Source organism: Mytilus galloprovincialis, chromosome 8 (genome assembly GCF_965363235.1).
Source record: "Mytilus galloprovincialis chromosome 8, xbMytGall1.hap1.1, whole genome shotgun sequence".
Lineage (NCBI taxonomy): Eukaryota > Metazoa > Mollusca > Bivalvia > Mytilida > Mytilidae > Mytilus > Mytilus galloprovincialis.
The window spans coordinates 82,265,232-82,280,340 of NC_134845.1; the positions used below are offsets into that span (position 1 = coordinate 82,265,232).

At 32.8% G+C, this 15,109-nt stretch overlaps 1 protein-coding gene across 8 annotated transcripts in view; it reads right to left on the reverse strand.

Annotated features, from left to right (window-relative positions):
• LOC143042677 (pericentriolar material 1 protein-like) overlaps positions 1-15,109 on the reverse strand; it is a 46,741-nt gene that overhangs the window by 16,218 nt on the left and 15,414 nt on the right. For 7 of the 8 annotated variants that reach the window (XM_076215104.1, XM_076215103.1, XM_076215102.1 and 4 more), the window contains 15 exons: positions 14,447-14,628; positions 13,794-14,010; positions 12,959-13,094; positions 11,798-11,953; positions 10,586-10,744; positions 9,930-10,136; positions 9,289-9,409; positions 8,385-8,508; positions 7,443-7,620; positions 6,472-6,596; positions 5,891-6,046; positions 4,693-4,766; positions 4,138-4,276; positions 3,030-3,552; positions 613-674 (listed from right to left, as the gene is read on the reverse strand). In XM_076215104.1, coding sequence (XP_076071219.1) covers positions 613-674; positions 3,030-3,552; positions 4,138-4,276; positions 4,693-4,766; positions 5,891-6,046; positions 6,472-6,596; positions 7,443-7,620; positions 8,385-8,508; positions 9,289-9,409; positions 9,930-10,136; positions 10,586-10,744; positions 11,798-11,953; positions 12,959-13,094; positions 13,794-14,010; positions 14,447-14,628 — 2,559 coding nt within the window. The remainder of the gene's footprint in view (positions 1-612; positions 675-3,029; positions 3,553-4,137; positions 4,277-4,692; positions 4,767-5,890; positions 6,047-6,471; positions 6,597-7,442; positions 7,621-8,384; positions 8,509-9,288; positions 9,410-9,929; positions 10,137-10,585; positions 10,745-11,797; positions 11,954-12,958; positions 13,095-13,793; positions 14,011-14,446; positions 14,629-15,109) is intronic. The other variant, XM_076215099.1, reaches the window with a different exon arrangement.

Genomic DNA, 15,109 nt, shown 5'->3' on the forward strand with positions numbered 1-15,109 from the left:
TTTCAATCCTGGTATCTATGATTTGTTTATCTACTCTAGAAATTTCCTCCATTTTACTTTTCCCATTTTAATTTTTTCAAGAAAAAAGTACCATAACTCTAGAACAGTAAAAGTGAAAACAAGAAAATTAAACGTAATTGTCTTTAGTTGTCCAAAATATACATTAAAATTTCAATTAATTTCAAAAAGCAGTTCCCTATTTTTCATCTGGCAGCCAAAAGTGTGATGAACAGAAGATGTGATAAATGGACATGAGGGTTCCTTAATACCCAGAGTCTGTAAGGTAGTGATGTAACTAGAGGCTCTAAAGAGCCTGTGTCGCTCACCTTGGTCTATGTGCATATTAAACAAAAGACACAGATGGATTCATGTCAAAATTTTGTTTTGGTGATGGTGATGTGTTTGTACATCTTACTTTACTGAACATTCTTGCTACTTACAGTTTTCTCTATCTATAATGAACTTGGCCCTTTAGTTACAGAGGAAATTATTTTGTAAAAATTTTAAAAAATTTACCAAATTAATAAAAGTTGTTAAAAATTGACTATAAAGGACAGTAGCTCCTTAAGGGGTCAACTGACCATTTTGGTGGTGAGCTAAAAATCAACTGACCTGATCCGTGTTTACTATCAGATGCTAATGAGGCTGTTGACCAATCTTTTCCTGAATTCATCCTGAAAATAATAAAAAATACTGTAACAAAGGATAAAACATGTGTCACAGTTATATTTCATCAGATCATAAATGTCTCAGACTTTTATAAAACTGAGTATTGCTATGTGTTTGTTTATTCTTCATTGGCTAGAGGTAATGGGGCATATTTCCTCCAGTCCATGTCAGGAGCCTCTGGTCTTCTCTAATTTTAGTTCTTTTATACCGTACAGCGGGTCATTTTTCACGGGTGTAAATTTTCACATATTTTCGCGGATAGAACGAAATCACCAAAATAAATTCTGCAAATTTTAAACTGCACTTGCAAAGGAATCAAGTAAAAAGTTTTGAATCCACCAAAATAATGACCGTCCAAATATTTCATACTTTATTCAATGAAAATCGTGAAATTTTACACCTGCAAAAATAACCCACTATAAGATACGTTTAGGAGTTAATTATGGCATTAATTTTCACTGAACTAATATATGTTTGTTTAGGGGGCCTGCCTCCAGGTGCTAGATTTTCTCGCTGTGTTGAAGTCCCATTAGTGGCCTTCGACACATTTCCCTTTTCCGCTCTAAAATTTATAATGTCCTTTGAAAAGTGAACAGTACCTGATGACATGGTTTGCAAACCAAAATATATATGATACTCAGTACAAATGAACAAGCAGATAGACATGATAGATGAATGGCTAGATCAGTGAACCAGAATTTTCTTTTTACTCTAATGTTAAAAAGATCTTTTTTAAATCTATAATACTGTGGATTCCTTATTATTCATTTGTTTCTGATTTTTTGTGGATTTTGTGGGTACAGATACACCACAAAATTAAAGTTTAAACGAATAACACATTTTCTTTAGAGTTTAAGGAGGTAGACCTAGGTTAAGGGAAATAACTCTTAAAATCATCAGTACGTTTGTGTCAACCATTTTCAAAAATATATTCTAAGCTTCTAGGTTACATAGACTATTTTCAATCTGTTTCATGTAAATGCTTAAAATACATTGATGAACTTGACTTTTACAAACGCTTAACTGATTTAAAGAGTTATCTCCCTGAACCAAAGTCTGACCCCTTAATGCAGACTTCAACAAAACCACAAAATTAAATATCCACAAATATCTAAGTTTTCTTTAATCCACGAAATTAGTACCCACAAAAACAAATAAATTCATGTAGTATATGTATCATTTGCAGGCCTCTACAATAACTTTTTTTTCAACTTGTCAAGTACATACCAAAACTTACTTGTCCGAATGAAATTGTAACTTGTCCAAAAATAATCTTAATATTAACCTTTTGCATTTCAAGTTGATTCAAGGAACAAAATGAATTAAAAAAAAATGAACAGAATTTGATTTATATCCTTTGAAATACTTTTAAAAGATATGAGCCATGAACAACTGAATTTAGTTGTGTCACAGGACTTAGGTTCTAGTTTTTATCAATGCTTAAGTCTCTTCATACTTTGCACATGAGGTTGGCCTCTAAATGGACACTCATTGGATTTTTGTCCTTTTTTTTTTTAAGTTGAAAAAAGTTTATTCAAATGCAATCAATAAAAAGAATATGAGGTATGATTGTCAATGAGACAAAAGACCAAATGACACAGAAATTAACAACTATAGGTCACTACATTGCAAGTATTGTTTTTTTCTACATAAAGATCAAACATGATTGATGATTTTTATGGTAAATAATTTCCTCATTCTTAAAAAATACAGTATGGACATTGGTATTAATTATTATAAAGCAACAAACTAAGGTAGGAAAAGAGGTTCTGATTTGTCTTGGTCCAGAAATGTCTACTGCCTTGCCAAACTGTCTATTAATCATGTCTATGAAATATGTCTCCTACGGTGCCCAACTGTCTATTAAACTTGGAGCCGAATCATTTCTGAGCTGGTGACAAACTGTCTTTTAAAGTTACCTTATCTAAAAAGCGCATGGTTGAATGAGATCGGTAAGACTGGTTTACGAGAAAAGTGTGCTTTTTACCTGTTAAAAGTACTTGACAAAGAACCAGTTTTAAATTATCGATTGCAAGTCTGAGGGGTCTTGAGAAATAAAAAGTTTCAATTAGTTTCAGTTTAAAAAGGAAAGATGTCAAACAAATCTTCTTTTCTTGTTTTTTTGTTAATAATTATACTTTGTTCATCAAAGTTGGATTAAAATTTATTTTCTGCAGAATTATTCTACTTGTCCCATCGGACAACCTTGGTATAGCTTTTACTTGTCCGACCTTTTTTACCTCTGGTACCGGACAATCGGACAAGTGTTATTGTCGAGGCCTGATTTGCATATTGAGTTGCCAAATTCAAAAAATTTACCGATTTCAAGATTTTTCCTACTATCAGACAACAACACTTACTTTCGTCTATTTCTTTGTTCATCAAAATTTAACAATGGCATTGGTGTATCTTGGAATTCTTGACTTCTTTCTTGTACATTTTTCTGTGACTTTTCCTTTTTCTCAGAAGAATAATATTGTTCATAATTGTTCTTACTCCTACCACCACTAGATGCTTTCTTCCCACTACCCTGACCGTACGTTGACCGATTCACCAACAATCCTTCATTGTTCATTTGAGGAGAGCTATCATTACTTTGCCTATTGCCATAGTAACTACTAGGGAATTGAGGAACTTGAACACTAAAAGGTTGCTGTCGAGATTCAAGATTAGGCGACATGTTGCGACTGTCTGTAGGAAGAGACTGTAGAGATCGTAGCCGTATGTCGCCACCGTAGGGGTCGGTGAAGATGTTGAGTTGCCGTTGGAGATTCTGTAACTCCATCTGTTGCATACACATTTGTTGTAGACATTGATTCATCATCAAACTTTGCTGCTGTTGGAATTGTTGTTGTATGTCTGGGTTCTGCTGGTACCCATAGCCTGAAAATAAAACAAGAGAGCTATACTACATGAGATACTACAAGATAGGTCTTGATTCTGCTGGTACCCATAGCCAGAAAAAAAGCAAGGGGACTTATTACATGATTTACTGTGGATTCATTATTATTTGTTGGATACCAGTTTTCGTTGGTTTCACGGTAAGAGGTGAACCACCAATTCAAATGTTTAACGCAATAACATGTTTTCAATAGGCTCTGTATAGTGATTGGCAAAACCACGAAAAACAAATATCCACAAAAATGCAAGTTTTCTGCAATCCACGATATTTGATACCCACGAAAATGAATGAATCAACAGTATAGAGAATATAAAAATAAGAATGTCTGGGTTCTGCTGGTACCCATAGCCTGATGATATAACAAAGCGTGCATCATTGCATTTCATAGGCTGGAGTTCGACTGAATATCATGAGATGGTGTAGGTCTGGTTTTCACTTGAACAAATTTTTAGTGATCTCTGCTGAATCAATTTTTGTTAATTTTTTGTGTTTTGTTAACATATACCTCTCTCATCCTAAAGACATTTATTGGTAAGTTATTCTATTTTAATAGTTCAGTAACTTACCTGCAGGAGACTGTTGCATTATAGGGCCAGGTGTGTCTCTCTGTAACAAAGATTGGCACAAGTTTGTAAGTCTGTCAATCTGTTGTTGTAAAGATGCTGGTTCATCATCCTGAATAATATCCTCTGCTGATCGGAAATTCTGAAATTAAATGGGAACATCATTTCTTTTTATATCAAAATCGTAAATCAAACAAGTTGTTATAAAATTTTAGTTTGAATTTGAGAAAAGAGTTGGTTTTTTTTTACTTTTTTTTTTGTGTTCCTGCCCTTTTTACATGCATGTTCAGTGCTCTCATTTTGTGTTTTGAACTATTAACACCAACCTTTCTTTTCCATTATTCTGGGTAACTTTGTGTACTTGAACTACATGTTATGGGCATATAGGCTCTTATGAAAAAAAACACTTCATCATGTCTATTTTCTGACAACAGGTCATTTCAATTAGAATTCTGTCAACTGCAATTTACAAAATTGATCAAAAAATCCCTTTTAAATATAGACTAAAAGTCTGTTAAAGTCAATTCCTAAAAAAATGTAATTCAACATCGATCTCACCCTACAAACCTCTTGTCTTTGTCTGCTCTTCTTTTGTTTCTTTGAAAAACTTCTTTGCTTTGGTCGAGCCCCACCTAAAATATAGAAAATTAATTTTGATGGCAATTACAAGAATATCAGTTTTCTTAAAAACAAGCAGTCCTGTTGGTTCTGAGTAAAAACAAACAAGCAGGATCACCATTTGGAGTGCAGTGTTGACCATGCTGTTTAACTTAAGGTGGTACCTAACACTTTCACTGAAATTAATCTGGCTCATTTAATTTTCATAAAATTTTGACAAAGTATTTGCTTTGACCATTTAACAAAAATATCAAAATATCAAAAATTTTGAACCAACCATTTTATCAGAAAAATTACACTGGTTATATAGCAGTTTGACAAATACCAATTTTGATCATTGAGAACAACACAACGTAATTAAAATGTTTAGCTTACTTTACTGAGTTATCTCCCTGTAGTGTTTGGTACCACCTTAAGTTTACTGTGGTTTCATTTTTTTCTTGAAATTAGTCATGAAGATGGTACATAACACTACAGGGAGATAACTCTGTAAAACCAGCTGAACATTTTAACCAAATTCTATTGTTTACAAAATATTAAGTTTCTCAATAATCAAAGTGAGTGTTTGTCAAACTGCTATAAATCCAATCATTTTTTTTAAATGTGTCTGGTTCAAGTTTTTTGAAACTTTGATATTTTTGTCAAAGGGTCAAAGTCAATATTTTTAAAAATTTTATGAAAATTAAACAAGCCGAATTAATTTTAGTCAAGGTGTTAGGTACCAACTTCAATGTTACTCATGATTTCAGGAACTCTGATATTTGACTGACATTCAATGCAATTAATCAGACAAAATGTTGACACATTGAAAACTACTTTCTGCATGGAAAGCACACTTCTGTCCAGATAAACTGAACTTCAGATTTGGTTTATAAAATAATTTTGGATTTTATAGAATAAAAATATTTAAAGAATAGAAATATGTTCCCAATTGGAATTTTTAAAAATAAAAGAAATATTAATGGCAAGTCTACTTTAAAGGAAAAGTGTCCAGACCCGTTTTTTTGCTCTTAAAACATTCACTCTAAACCATGGAAAAGTGAATTTGACAAAAATCATTCAGCTGTAATTTAGATTCTCTCACAACTTTCATATGTCCTTGACCTGCATTTAAAACCCTGTGTCAGGTAAAATCTACCTTTAGGTTCAGTACGAGATCGAGGATAAGTCCTCTGTTTGGTTTTGCCTGCTCTAGCCATTCTTCGCTGACGTACATCATTTTCAATTGTGTAAGTTTCATTGTCAAATTCCTCCTCTTCTTCTTCAACCTGTACAATACCATCACTGGGATATCCTACAAATAAACTGAAATATGTCAGTCATCCCATGCTTTACATACATGTAGTTCTGACAAAAATCTGTTATTCTATGTATTTTCTTTCTTTCAAGTTTAACATTTTCAGCTCAACTTCAATACCTGCCATGGAGGATATAATATATTCAATTATTAAAACCTTGCGAGAAATTTCCATATACATGTATCATAAGTTTAATCTATCTGACTATGTTCTCAAAATATTTCCTTAATTAAGGCTAATTGAAAGTTTGAAGGAATTGTTTACTACTCGTTTTTAAGGTTTTTTTTATGTGTTAATAATTACTTGTGTTATATTCAATCTAACTTCATAATTTCTACCCTAGATCCCCTCAACTCCTCATCCTCACTACCCTTTGCCATGTCTACTGAAACCGTTTTACCTGGTCCCCTAATCTACTCACCATCATCCACTTCATCATTATCACTAGCCTGGTTCCCATCTACTCCATCTTCTGTGATGCTCTCCATGTTGTCTACTGTGGAACCTCCCCAAGTTGCCATGGTAGCATCAGCACTGGCTGCTCCTCTGTAAGTACATGAAGATATATGCTTTACTTTTCTTAGTATATAGTCCAGTAAATGAAATGCATATAGATTATACCACTGCATCAAGGGAGATCAAGATATTTCTCTGCACTTGATTTTGTTTTTATTGTTGTCAGGAATTTTCATCATGTACTTTTGCTAGACATTTCCATTTATATTTATACAAATATAAAATTCTTTCACAAATGAATTTTACCTCATGAACATCTGCCCTTCATCTAGATCTCCTTAATTCAAACAAATATTCCTTCCAAAGATTATTCAAAATGTCCTATTTTACAAAATCTAATTGGAATTTCCAAGTCATTTATAAAACTATTCAACTCTAATTTTGAAGAAGGGAAAACAAGATCAATCAGTGTACTGTGGAATTATTATTATTCGTTGGATACCAATTTTCGTGGATTTCTTCGGTACTGGTAAACCTTGAATTTTAATGTTAAAAAAATTGCCATGAAACTAAATATCCAGGAATATGTAACGTAAAGTAATGTTCAATAAAAGACACATTTATAAATAACTCTTAAAATCATCAGTACGTTTGTGTCAACCATTTTCAAAAACATATTCTAAGCTTCTAGGTTACATAGATTATTTTTAATCTGTTTCAGGTAAATGCTTAAAAAACATTGATGAACTTGACTTTTACAAACGCTTAACTGATTTAAAGAGTTATCTCCCTAAACCAAGGTCTACCCCCTTAAGGTTGTATGCGACTTTGGCTAATCTATGAAATAAAATAGCCACGAAATTTATCACATTTCCATGATTCACGAAAAATTGACTCCAACGAAAATGAATAAATCCAAAGTATGACAGTATTTACCCAAATGCATCAGTTGAGAAAGACACTGTGTCACTCTGAGCGTCCTGATTTTTTCCATAATTTTTCCTAGAGCCATCTTTCTTCATTATAGCTTCCACTTCTCTCTTTTTCTGTCGTAGTTCCTCTCTCAGCATCCTCTGTCTTCTCATTTTGTCATAAACTTCATCATTGGAGGAAACTGAAAATATATTGAGAATTATAAAATGATTTTAACACAGTCATATAGATAGTTCATATTTTTGTAAAATATACTTTAAAGCTTCAAAATTCTATATCATTTGGTCTGTGATTGAAAGTTGTCTCATTGGCAGTCATACCTCTACTTTTTTTTTTAATTTTGCAGTTGCTATCAATACGAAAGGAACGAGATACACAACAGGTGCTTTATAAATGGTATCTTAAATAATATAATTGTGTGATTCTTGTTGTATTATCCCTTTTCTCAAACAAAATTAGCAAATAAATTTCTTGTGAGGAGATATCTCCAATAAAAGTCAGAAGAGCCCCACAAGTAACAAGTGCAATCTTTTGACATGTAACAACTGGATAGTACAAAACAAGAATGTGTCCTTAATACACAGATGCCCCACTCACACTTACATTTTCTATGTCAGTGGACTGTGAAATTAGACTCTAGTTTAGCATCAAAATAAAAAAAAATTGTATCATAGGGAACATGTGAACTAAGTTTCAAGTTGATTAGACTTCAACTTCATCAATTATTACTTTGACCAAAAACTTTAACCTGAAATGAGAAAGACGTACGAATTGACAGACGAATGGACGCACAGACCGACAAACATTATGCCCCTTGATGGAGCATAAAAATGCCTTATATACCACTAATTTGGATAAAGCTTACAAGCAACAAACTGAAAAAAATATGGTGGAATACAATTACTAAATAAAATAAGATGCCCCTATTGCCGGTACTCAACTTACATGTGACAACAGGTGCTCGATCACTTCCCTCAACTTCAGGTTCATCAGGTATCTGTTTAGATTGTTTGTGTCTTTTATGAGTTGGTTCTGCATCTCTTTCCTGGTCTCCTTCTGCAACCTCTGACTGTAATAGATTATGTACTCAATAAGTACTTTGCAATACTGCAGGTGCTCATCGATTTTAAAAGATAAGATGCTTTTGCAATCTAAATTATTTAATTTTCTTCTTACAAATTTCAAAATTATTTTTTTAATTTATTTGAAAATACTGTTAGAGGTATAGGGGGAGGGTTGAGATCTCACAAACATGTTTAACCCCGCCGCATTTTTGCGCCTGTCCCAAGTCAGGAGCCTCTGGCCTTTGTTAGTCTTGTATTATTTTAATTTTAGTTTCTTGTGTACAATTTGGAAATTAGTATGGCGTTCATTATCACTGGACTAGTATATATTTGTTTAGGGGCCAGCTGAAGGACGCCTCCGGGTGCGGGAATTTCTCGCTACATTGAAGACCTGTTGGTGACCCTCTGCTGTTGTTTTTTATTTGGTCGGGTTGTTGTCTCTTTGACACATTCCCCATTTCCATTCTCAATTTTATTTTTTGTGATATATATACTTCTTTTTTTTTTTTTAATTTGAAATGGTGAAGAAATGTTGTTGGTTTTTTTTTTAACATAGAAAGTGATCTTTTATTTGGGGAATACACTGTTGAAGGAAGATCTTTTGAAGTCTGTGTTATTCTATCTATCTCAACGTGTTAAAAGTTTTAAGAATAAGCCATACTATGTGCAAAATCAACATAGTCAGATTTTCAAGTGCTGGCTTACAAGGTAAATAAAGAATTTATCGAAGAACTCAATTTAAAAAAAAATTATTCTAGTTTAGACAGATATAACATCAAGCTTACAGGAAATCTAGCATTTAAAGTCTGTAGTTCTTGTTGTATGTTCAGTAACCTCTGACGTTCAGATTTCAGTTCATCTAACTCATCCATCTGTTCCTGCATCTTAGCTGCATAAAATGTGTCTCTGAAATGTTATATATTTGATTAAACTAAGCATATCTAATATAAATTCAATCACTCCACTCCACTCCATGGCACTGATATTCCATTTTACAGGTATGAAGAGAATATATGAATGTAATATTTGTTGATCCTGACTGTCTAAACTTAAAAGTGTATAATATTAATTCTTAAATACTATTTGGCTGGCCGAGGCATAATAATTAAAATAATGAACATCCATGATATAGACCTGAGTAATTGAGTTGTCATACATGTATAATGTTGCTCTACGTTAGCACATGAACGCCTAAAAATTGTCAATTGATCATTCAGATTAGCTCACAATTTACCTATCTAGATTACACAAATTGATCACCTGATTAGCTCTTGCATGCATAAAGCTCAAAACAAATTCTTGGAGCCATGAAACATTTCTACTCTATAAAGAATCAGGCCCTTAGTAGAGGGGCAATTACTAATTAAAAGGGACTGAATCTGAATTTTTCAAGGTTACCATAATATGTTACACTATTTGCCATTACCTTTCTTCCTCCTGGTCGTTTGCTATTTCTCCCTCACTGAGTTCTGTCCCTTTGTCCATCACCTCTGCATACTCCCCATCATCTAGACTTCCTGCCAGCTCCATTAGGTTTTCTGGTAACGACAGCTGGGCAGCGTCAGGAGAATGTTGTACCATGGACACCAGATCTTGTAACTGTTTTAGTTTGTCCTTTGCTGCCTTTAGTTTCCTACAATACACAGACAATACAATGTATATAATAAAGGCTGTCCAGCCAGGAGGAAAGGCTTGGAGTTGCTCAAATTAAACCAAATTAAACATATAAGGGTGGTTGCATTTTCATCAGAATTAAGTAAGACGATTTTGTTTATTTCAAGGGTGGTTGGAGTAATAATAAGGGTGCCTCTCAATACCCTCATCCGTTTAATTATGAAACAGCCATAAACTGTCAAATGGCTAATATACATTATACAACTTGTATTAAGTTTTAAAGTATCTATCTATTTGATTTTTAAAGCATTTTTGTTGCTGTCTTATTGATTTTGTAGACTATATGTTGACCAGTAGAAGTTTGTTTTTAGGGGTTCTTGGATTGCTTTGTCCTTGACATATACATAACATAATCTTATTATCAACAATGAATATTTCAAAGATGTCCTCAATTAAATCTTTACGTACTTGACTTTTTCTTGTATTTCTGGGTCATCACCCCAGGGACCAAGACTAGAGAGATGAGATTCTGTCCCCTCCTCAGCAGAGCTACTTTCAGATTCATTATCATCATCAGATCTTGTCTCCACAGCACGTCCAGCACGAATTATTTCTACTGGTACCTCACTGAAATATAAGAATACAGTAAATAACAGATCTCATCTCCACATCATCTCCAGAGCGAACTTTTTCTACTAGTACCTCACTGTAATAACTTTGCCTTCATGTATAAATTAATATATGTGTCCTTTGATTGATTGATTGCTGGTGTTTAAGTTGGTACCAAACACTACAGGGAGATAACTCTGTAAAGTCAGCTAAACGTTTTAATAACATTGTGTTGTAAAAGGAATATTAAGCTTCTCAATGATCAAAATTGGTGGTTGTCAAATTGCTATATAACCAGTGTAACTTTTCTGACAAAACAGTTGGTTTAAAAAAAATTTAATTTTTATATTTTTGTTTAAGGTGGTACCTAACACTACAGGGAGATAACTCTGTAAAATCAGCAGAACGTTTTAATGACGTTGTGTTCATAAGGGAATATTAAGCTTCTCAATGATCAAAATAAGTGTTTGTCAAACTGCTATATAACCAGTGTCAATTTTCTGATTAAACGGTTGGTTCAAATTTTTTGAAATTTTTATATTTTTGTCAAAGGGTCAAAGTAAATACTTTGTCAAAATTTTAAGAAAATTAAACGAGCCAAGTTAATTTTAGTAAAAGTGTTAGGTACCACCTTAAGTGTCAAAGTAAATACTTTGACAAAATTTTATGAAAATTAAACGAGCCAAATTAATTTTAGTGAAAGTGTTGGGTACCACCTTAATACTATTATAACCACTCCTGCACATGGCATCATTATATTGACCTGCTTTAATGGGTGTAAGAAGCTGGAATACAAACATAAAATAAATGGGGCATAAAAATTATTTTGATATAAAAAGGAAATGTACGAAAAAATCAGTGTAATTTGACTTAATTGGAAAAAATCAAGTCATTCAGGATGTTGTTGTGAAATGTAAAAACAATATATATATTGTGACTTGGATGGAGAGTTGTCTCATTGGCACTCATACCACATCTTCCTATATCTATCATCTGGGAACTGTTAAATTGTACTGACAACAGCTATCCATGATTTTGAAAACCTTGGTATATTTTAATTTCTAAACTCACGTTAACTGTTCATTGTTGACAGGTATTGACCCTTGCTCTAGACGACCTTGATAAGCCGCTCTCTCATCATTTTCATTCCCATCTTCCTCAGCTGTCTGGTAGTACGACATCAATGATTTCAACTGATTCAGCCTCTCTTTCACCTCTTTCAATTTTCTGAAGAAAAGTCAAGTTACGATATCATTATTTAAGTGTTGATACTCAAAGATGATCAATATGATATAAATATAGATAAAACAAGTGAAACTGCGAGCTACTGCTCACTGATGATACCCCCGCCGCAAGTGGATAATATTAATAGTGTAAAAAATATGCAAGTGTTCGGTAAACAGGAAGTTGTCGAGTGATGAATATGAAAACGCATCACACGGTATAGCTGACTTATATAAATCCTGAAACCAAATTTCAGAAATCCTTGTATTGTAGTTCCTGAGAAAAATGTGACGAAAATTTTCAACTTGGCTATCATGTGTAAAATCAGACAAGTGTTCGGTAAACAGGAAGTTGTCAAGTGATGAATCTGAAAACGCATCACACGGTATGGCTGACATATATAAATGTTGATACCAAATTACAGAAAGGGTGGATGTGTAGTTCCTGAGAAAAATGTGACGAAAGTTTCATGGGACGGACTGACAGACAGAGGTAAAACAGTATACCCCCCTTTTTTAAAGCGGGGGTATAAAAAGACAAATTCTTATTCAAATCTGTGTAAAACTTTATTTATAGCAATTGATTAACATCCACAATCTAATACTTCTTTTCACTCCTACCTTATGAAGAAATATTGTCACTTTCCATAATAACAACACATATCTAGGAGACTATAGCTACAAATTCATGTATTTTTTTTTTTCTTTCCTTAGATTAATATAAACACAATTTGCTGTACTGCAATACTTTCACAACCTCCACAAGGCACACGTACTTCAAAGTAAATGTTAAAGATGGAATTGCTGCCCCTTATTACTTAAGATCAGCAAAAGATTGTATTCTTCTTGAAAGAACATTGTCCCCACATCATTTAATTGAAATTTTGAAATGCAAATTACAGTCTACATGATCTAGATTATGAAAGAAAAAAAAAATAAGAAAAAACAAGACCAGAATAGGTCTGAAATCCTTAAACTTTATTTTCAATTTAATTTGACGTGTCCTTACCTAAATTTTTCTTCAGCCTCCAACATTTTGAGCACATCTTCAGCATCATGTTCAGTGGCTTCAGCATGTTGTGATGCAGCTTCAGAGGAAGATATTTTCATCTGGGAGTTTGTTCTAGGTACAGCTGCACTGGTACCTTAAATAGGAAATCAAAACTGAAAACAGGGTCTAATATAAATAATCATCCAATGGCATATCTGGGCCATTATATGGAAATTGCACAGCTTATGACTGTAGTTTCCTGGTCAGCAAAATCGAAACAAAATGTATTCAAATATATTAAGCTAATGTCACTGCTTACTTATTTATTTCATCAAAATAAGTGTCCAAGAACTTGTTAAATGACAAATTGTAGATGCCAAATTTCAGGTAAAGTAATATCTATAGTAATCCAGAACCAGACTCAGTGAAAACATGATATTTTCAAGATTGTGACCCAAAAAATAAATCAAAACACATTTCTAACAGTTTTAGAAATTACAAGAACAAATAAAAAATATCAAAGGAATATTCAAATAAGTTCAGATAAGATAATAATAATACTTCATTAAAAATATACAAATACTTTTTAGCAATTTTCTGTCTTAGATACAGAATACAACAGAGACATTCCATACACAAGTATTAGTGAATTTTCTTGTTTCAGATAAATTTATTCTATGTGTCACTGTTTCAATACATTGAAAAATCCCATAAAACATGAATTTTAAACACAGCCAAAGTTAAAACTATCCAAAAGGAAAATAATTTAACAAAAATTAATGCAATAACAACCCATATGGCCATATATACAGTATAACAATCTAAATCAGCTGCCCTCAATCTAAGTACTTACTATTATTATCCTGTAGTCCATTGTTCATTATATCTTCTACCCTTTCCGATCGTAGGATTTGTAACTCCTGTAGTAATTGATCCATCTTCTGTTTTTTCTCGTGTAACTCCTCTAGTTTGTTCTGTAACTGTGAACGATTGTCATCTAATGCAGCTGCAGCTTCATTGGCCGCAGCTTCTACAGCGGGATTACTCTGACGAGTTCTGTCGTCTTTTTTCTGAAAAAAATCATTTTAATTTATATAATTGGTTAAAATATTCTCAGTTTAAGTTACAAGAAATATTTATTTTCAATGTTAAGACTAAATAAACAATTTTCAGTACTGCAGTCTTATATCTGACCGACTGAATTTTTTTTTGCGTGTAAATACCTTATAAACTTTCTTAAACGTTGCCGTCTATAAAACTTATGGTCAAATACAATCTTTAATCTGCTGTTTATATCTCAGTGAGACCCATCGAATATAAACAAATGCTTCCTGTGGAATCCTGACCACACCTATTCAATAATGGAACAGTCCTAAGTGTTAACTGTTACCATTTACATTGTCTATATTGATATTGAACACTGGTTATACTGTATGCCCTCTTTTTTGTTGATTGCTTAAAATATATGTAAACCAAAACCGCTAAAAATTAATATATTATTCATACTTCCACTTTTCTAGAACCAGCACTGACTGTCTCCTTCAGCTCGTTCCTCAGTAGGTTAAAATGTTGTCTAATGTCTTGTAGGGAACTAGGTGTACCATCAGACTCCATGTTGGCAAATATGTTGTCAGCAGCTGGCCGATTCTGACGTTGAGGCTGCTGTCCTCCTAGACTGTTCATGGAGGCTGTTAATAAAGAGTTAGAGATTATTCAAATTTTAAATTACTTTATCTTTGCAAGCAGCAAGAAAACAAAGCAAACAAGATGTTCCTGAGAGCCTGAATTGCTCACCTGGAATTTTTTGCACAGATCTTGAATCAATGATTATTTTGCTGTTTAATGCATGTTTATATGTGCCATTTATCATAGTTTCTGCCACTACTTTTGAATTGAGTAAAATCATCTTTTGTAAAATAATGGGCAATAACTCTTTTTAAAAGGATATAGGTGAAAAGACAAGTTTAGTTTTTTGTCTTATATGTAGGTCCTACTAGCTAAACATATTAGACTCATGAATATTTACTCTATATCTAACATAGTTTGTGTACAAAACTTTTTGTTATACAATTCATCTTTCAAGGGCAATAACTCTTTACACTTATTAGTATATCTTAATTTGCTGAAATTTTTCCTGTTTTCTTTTTCTATAATTGCTTACAAGATAAT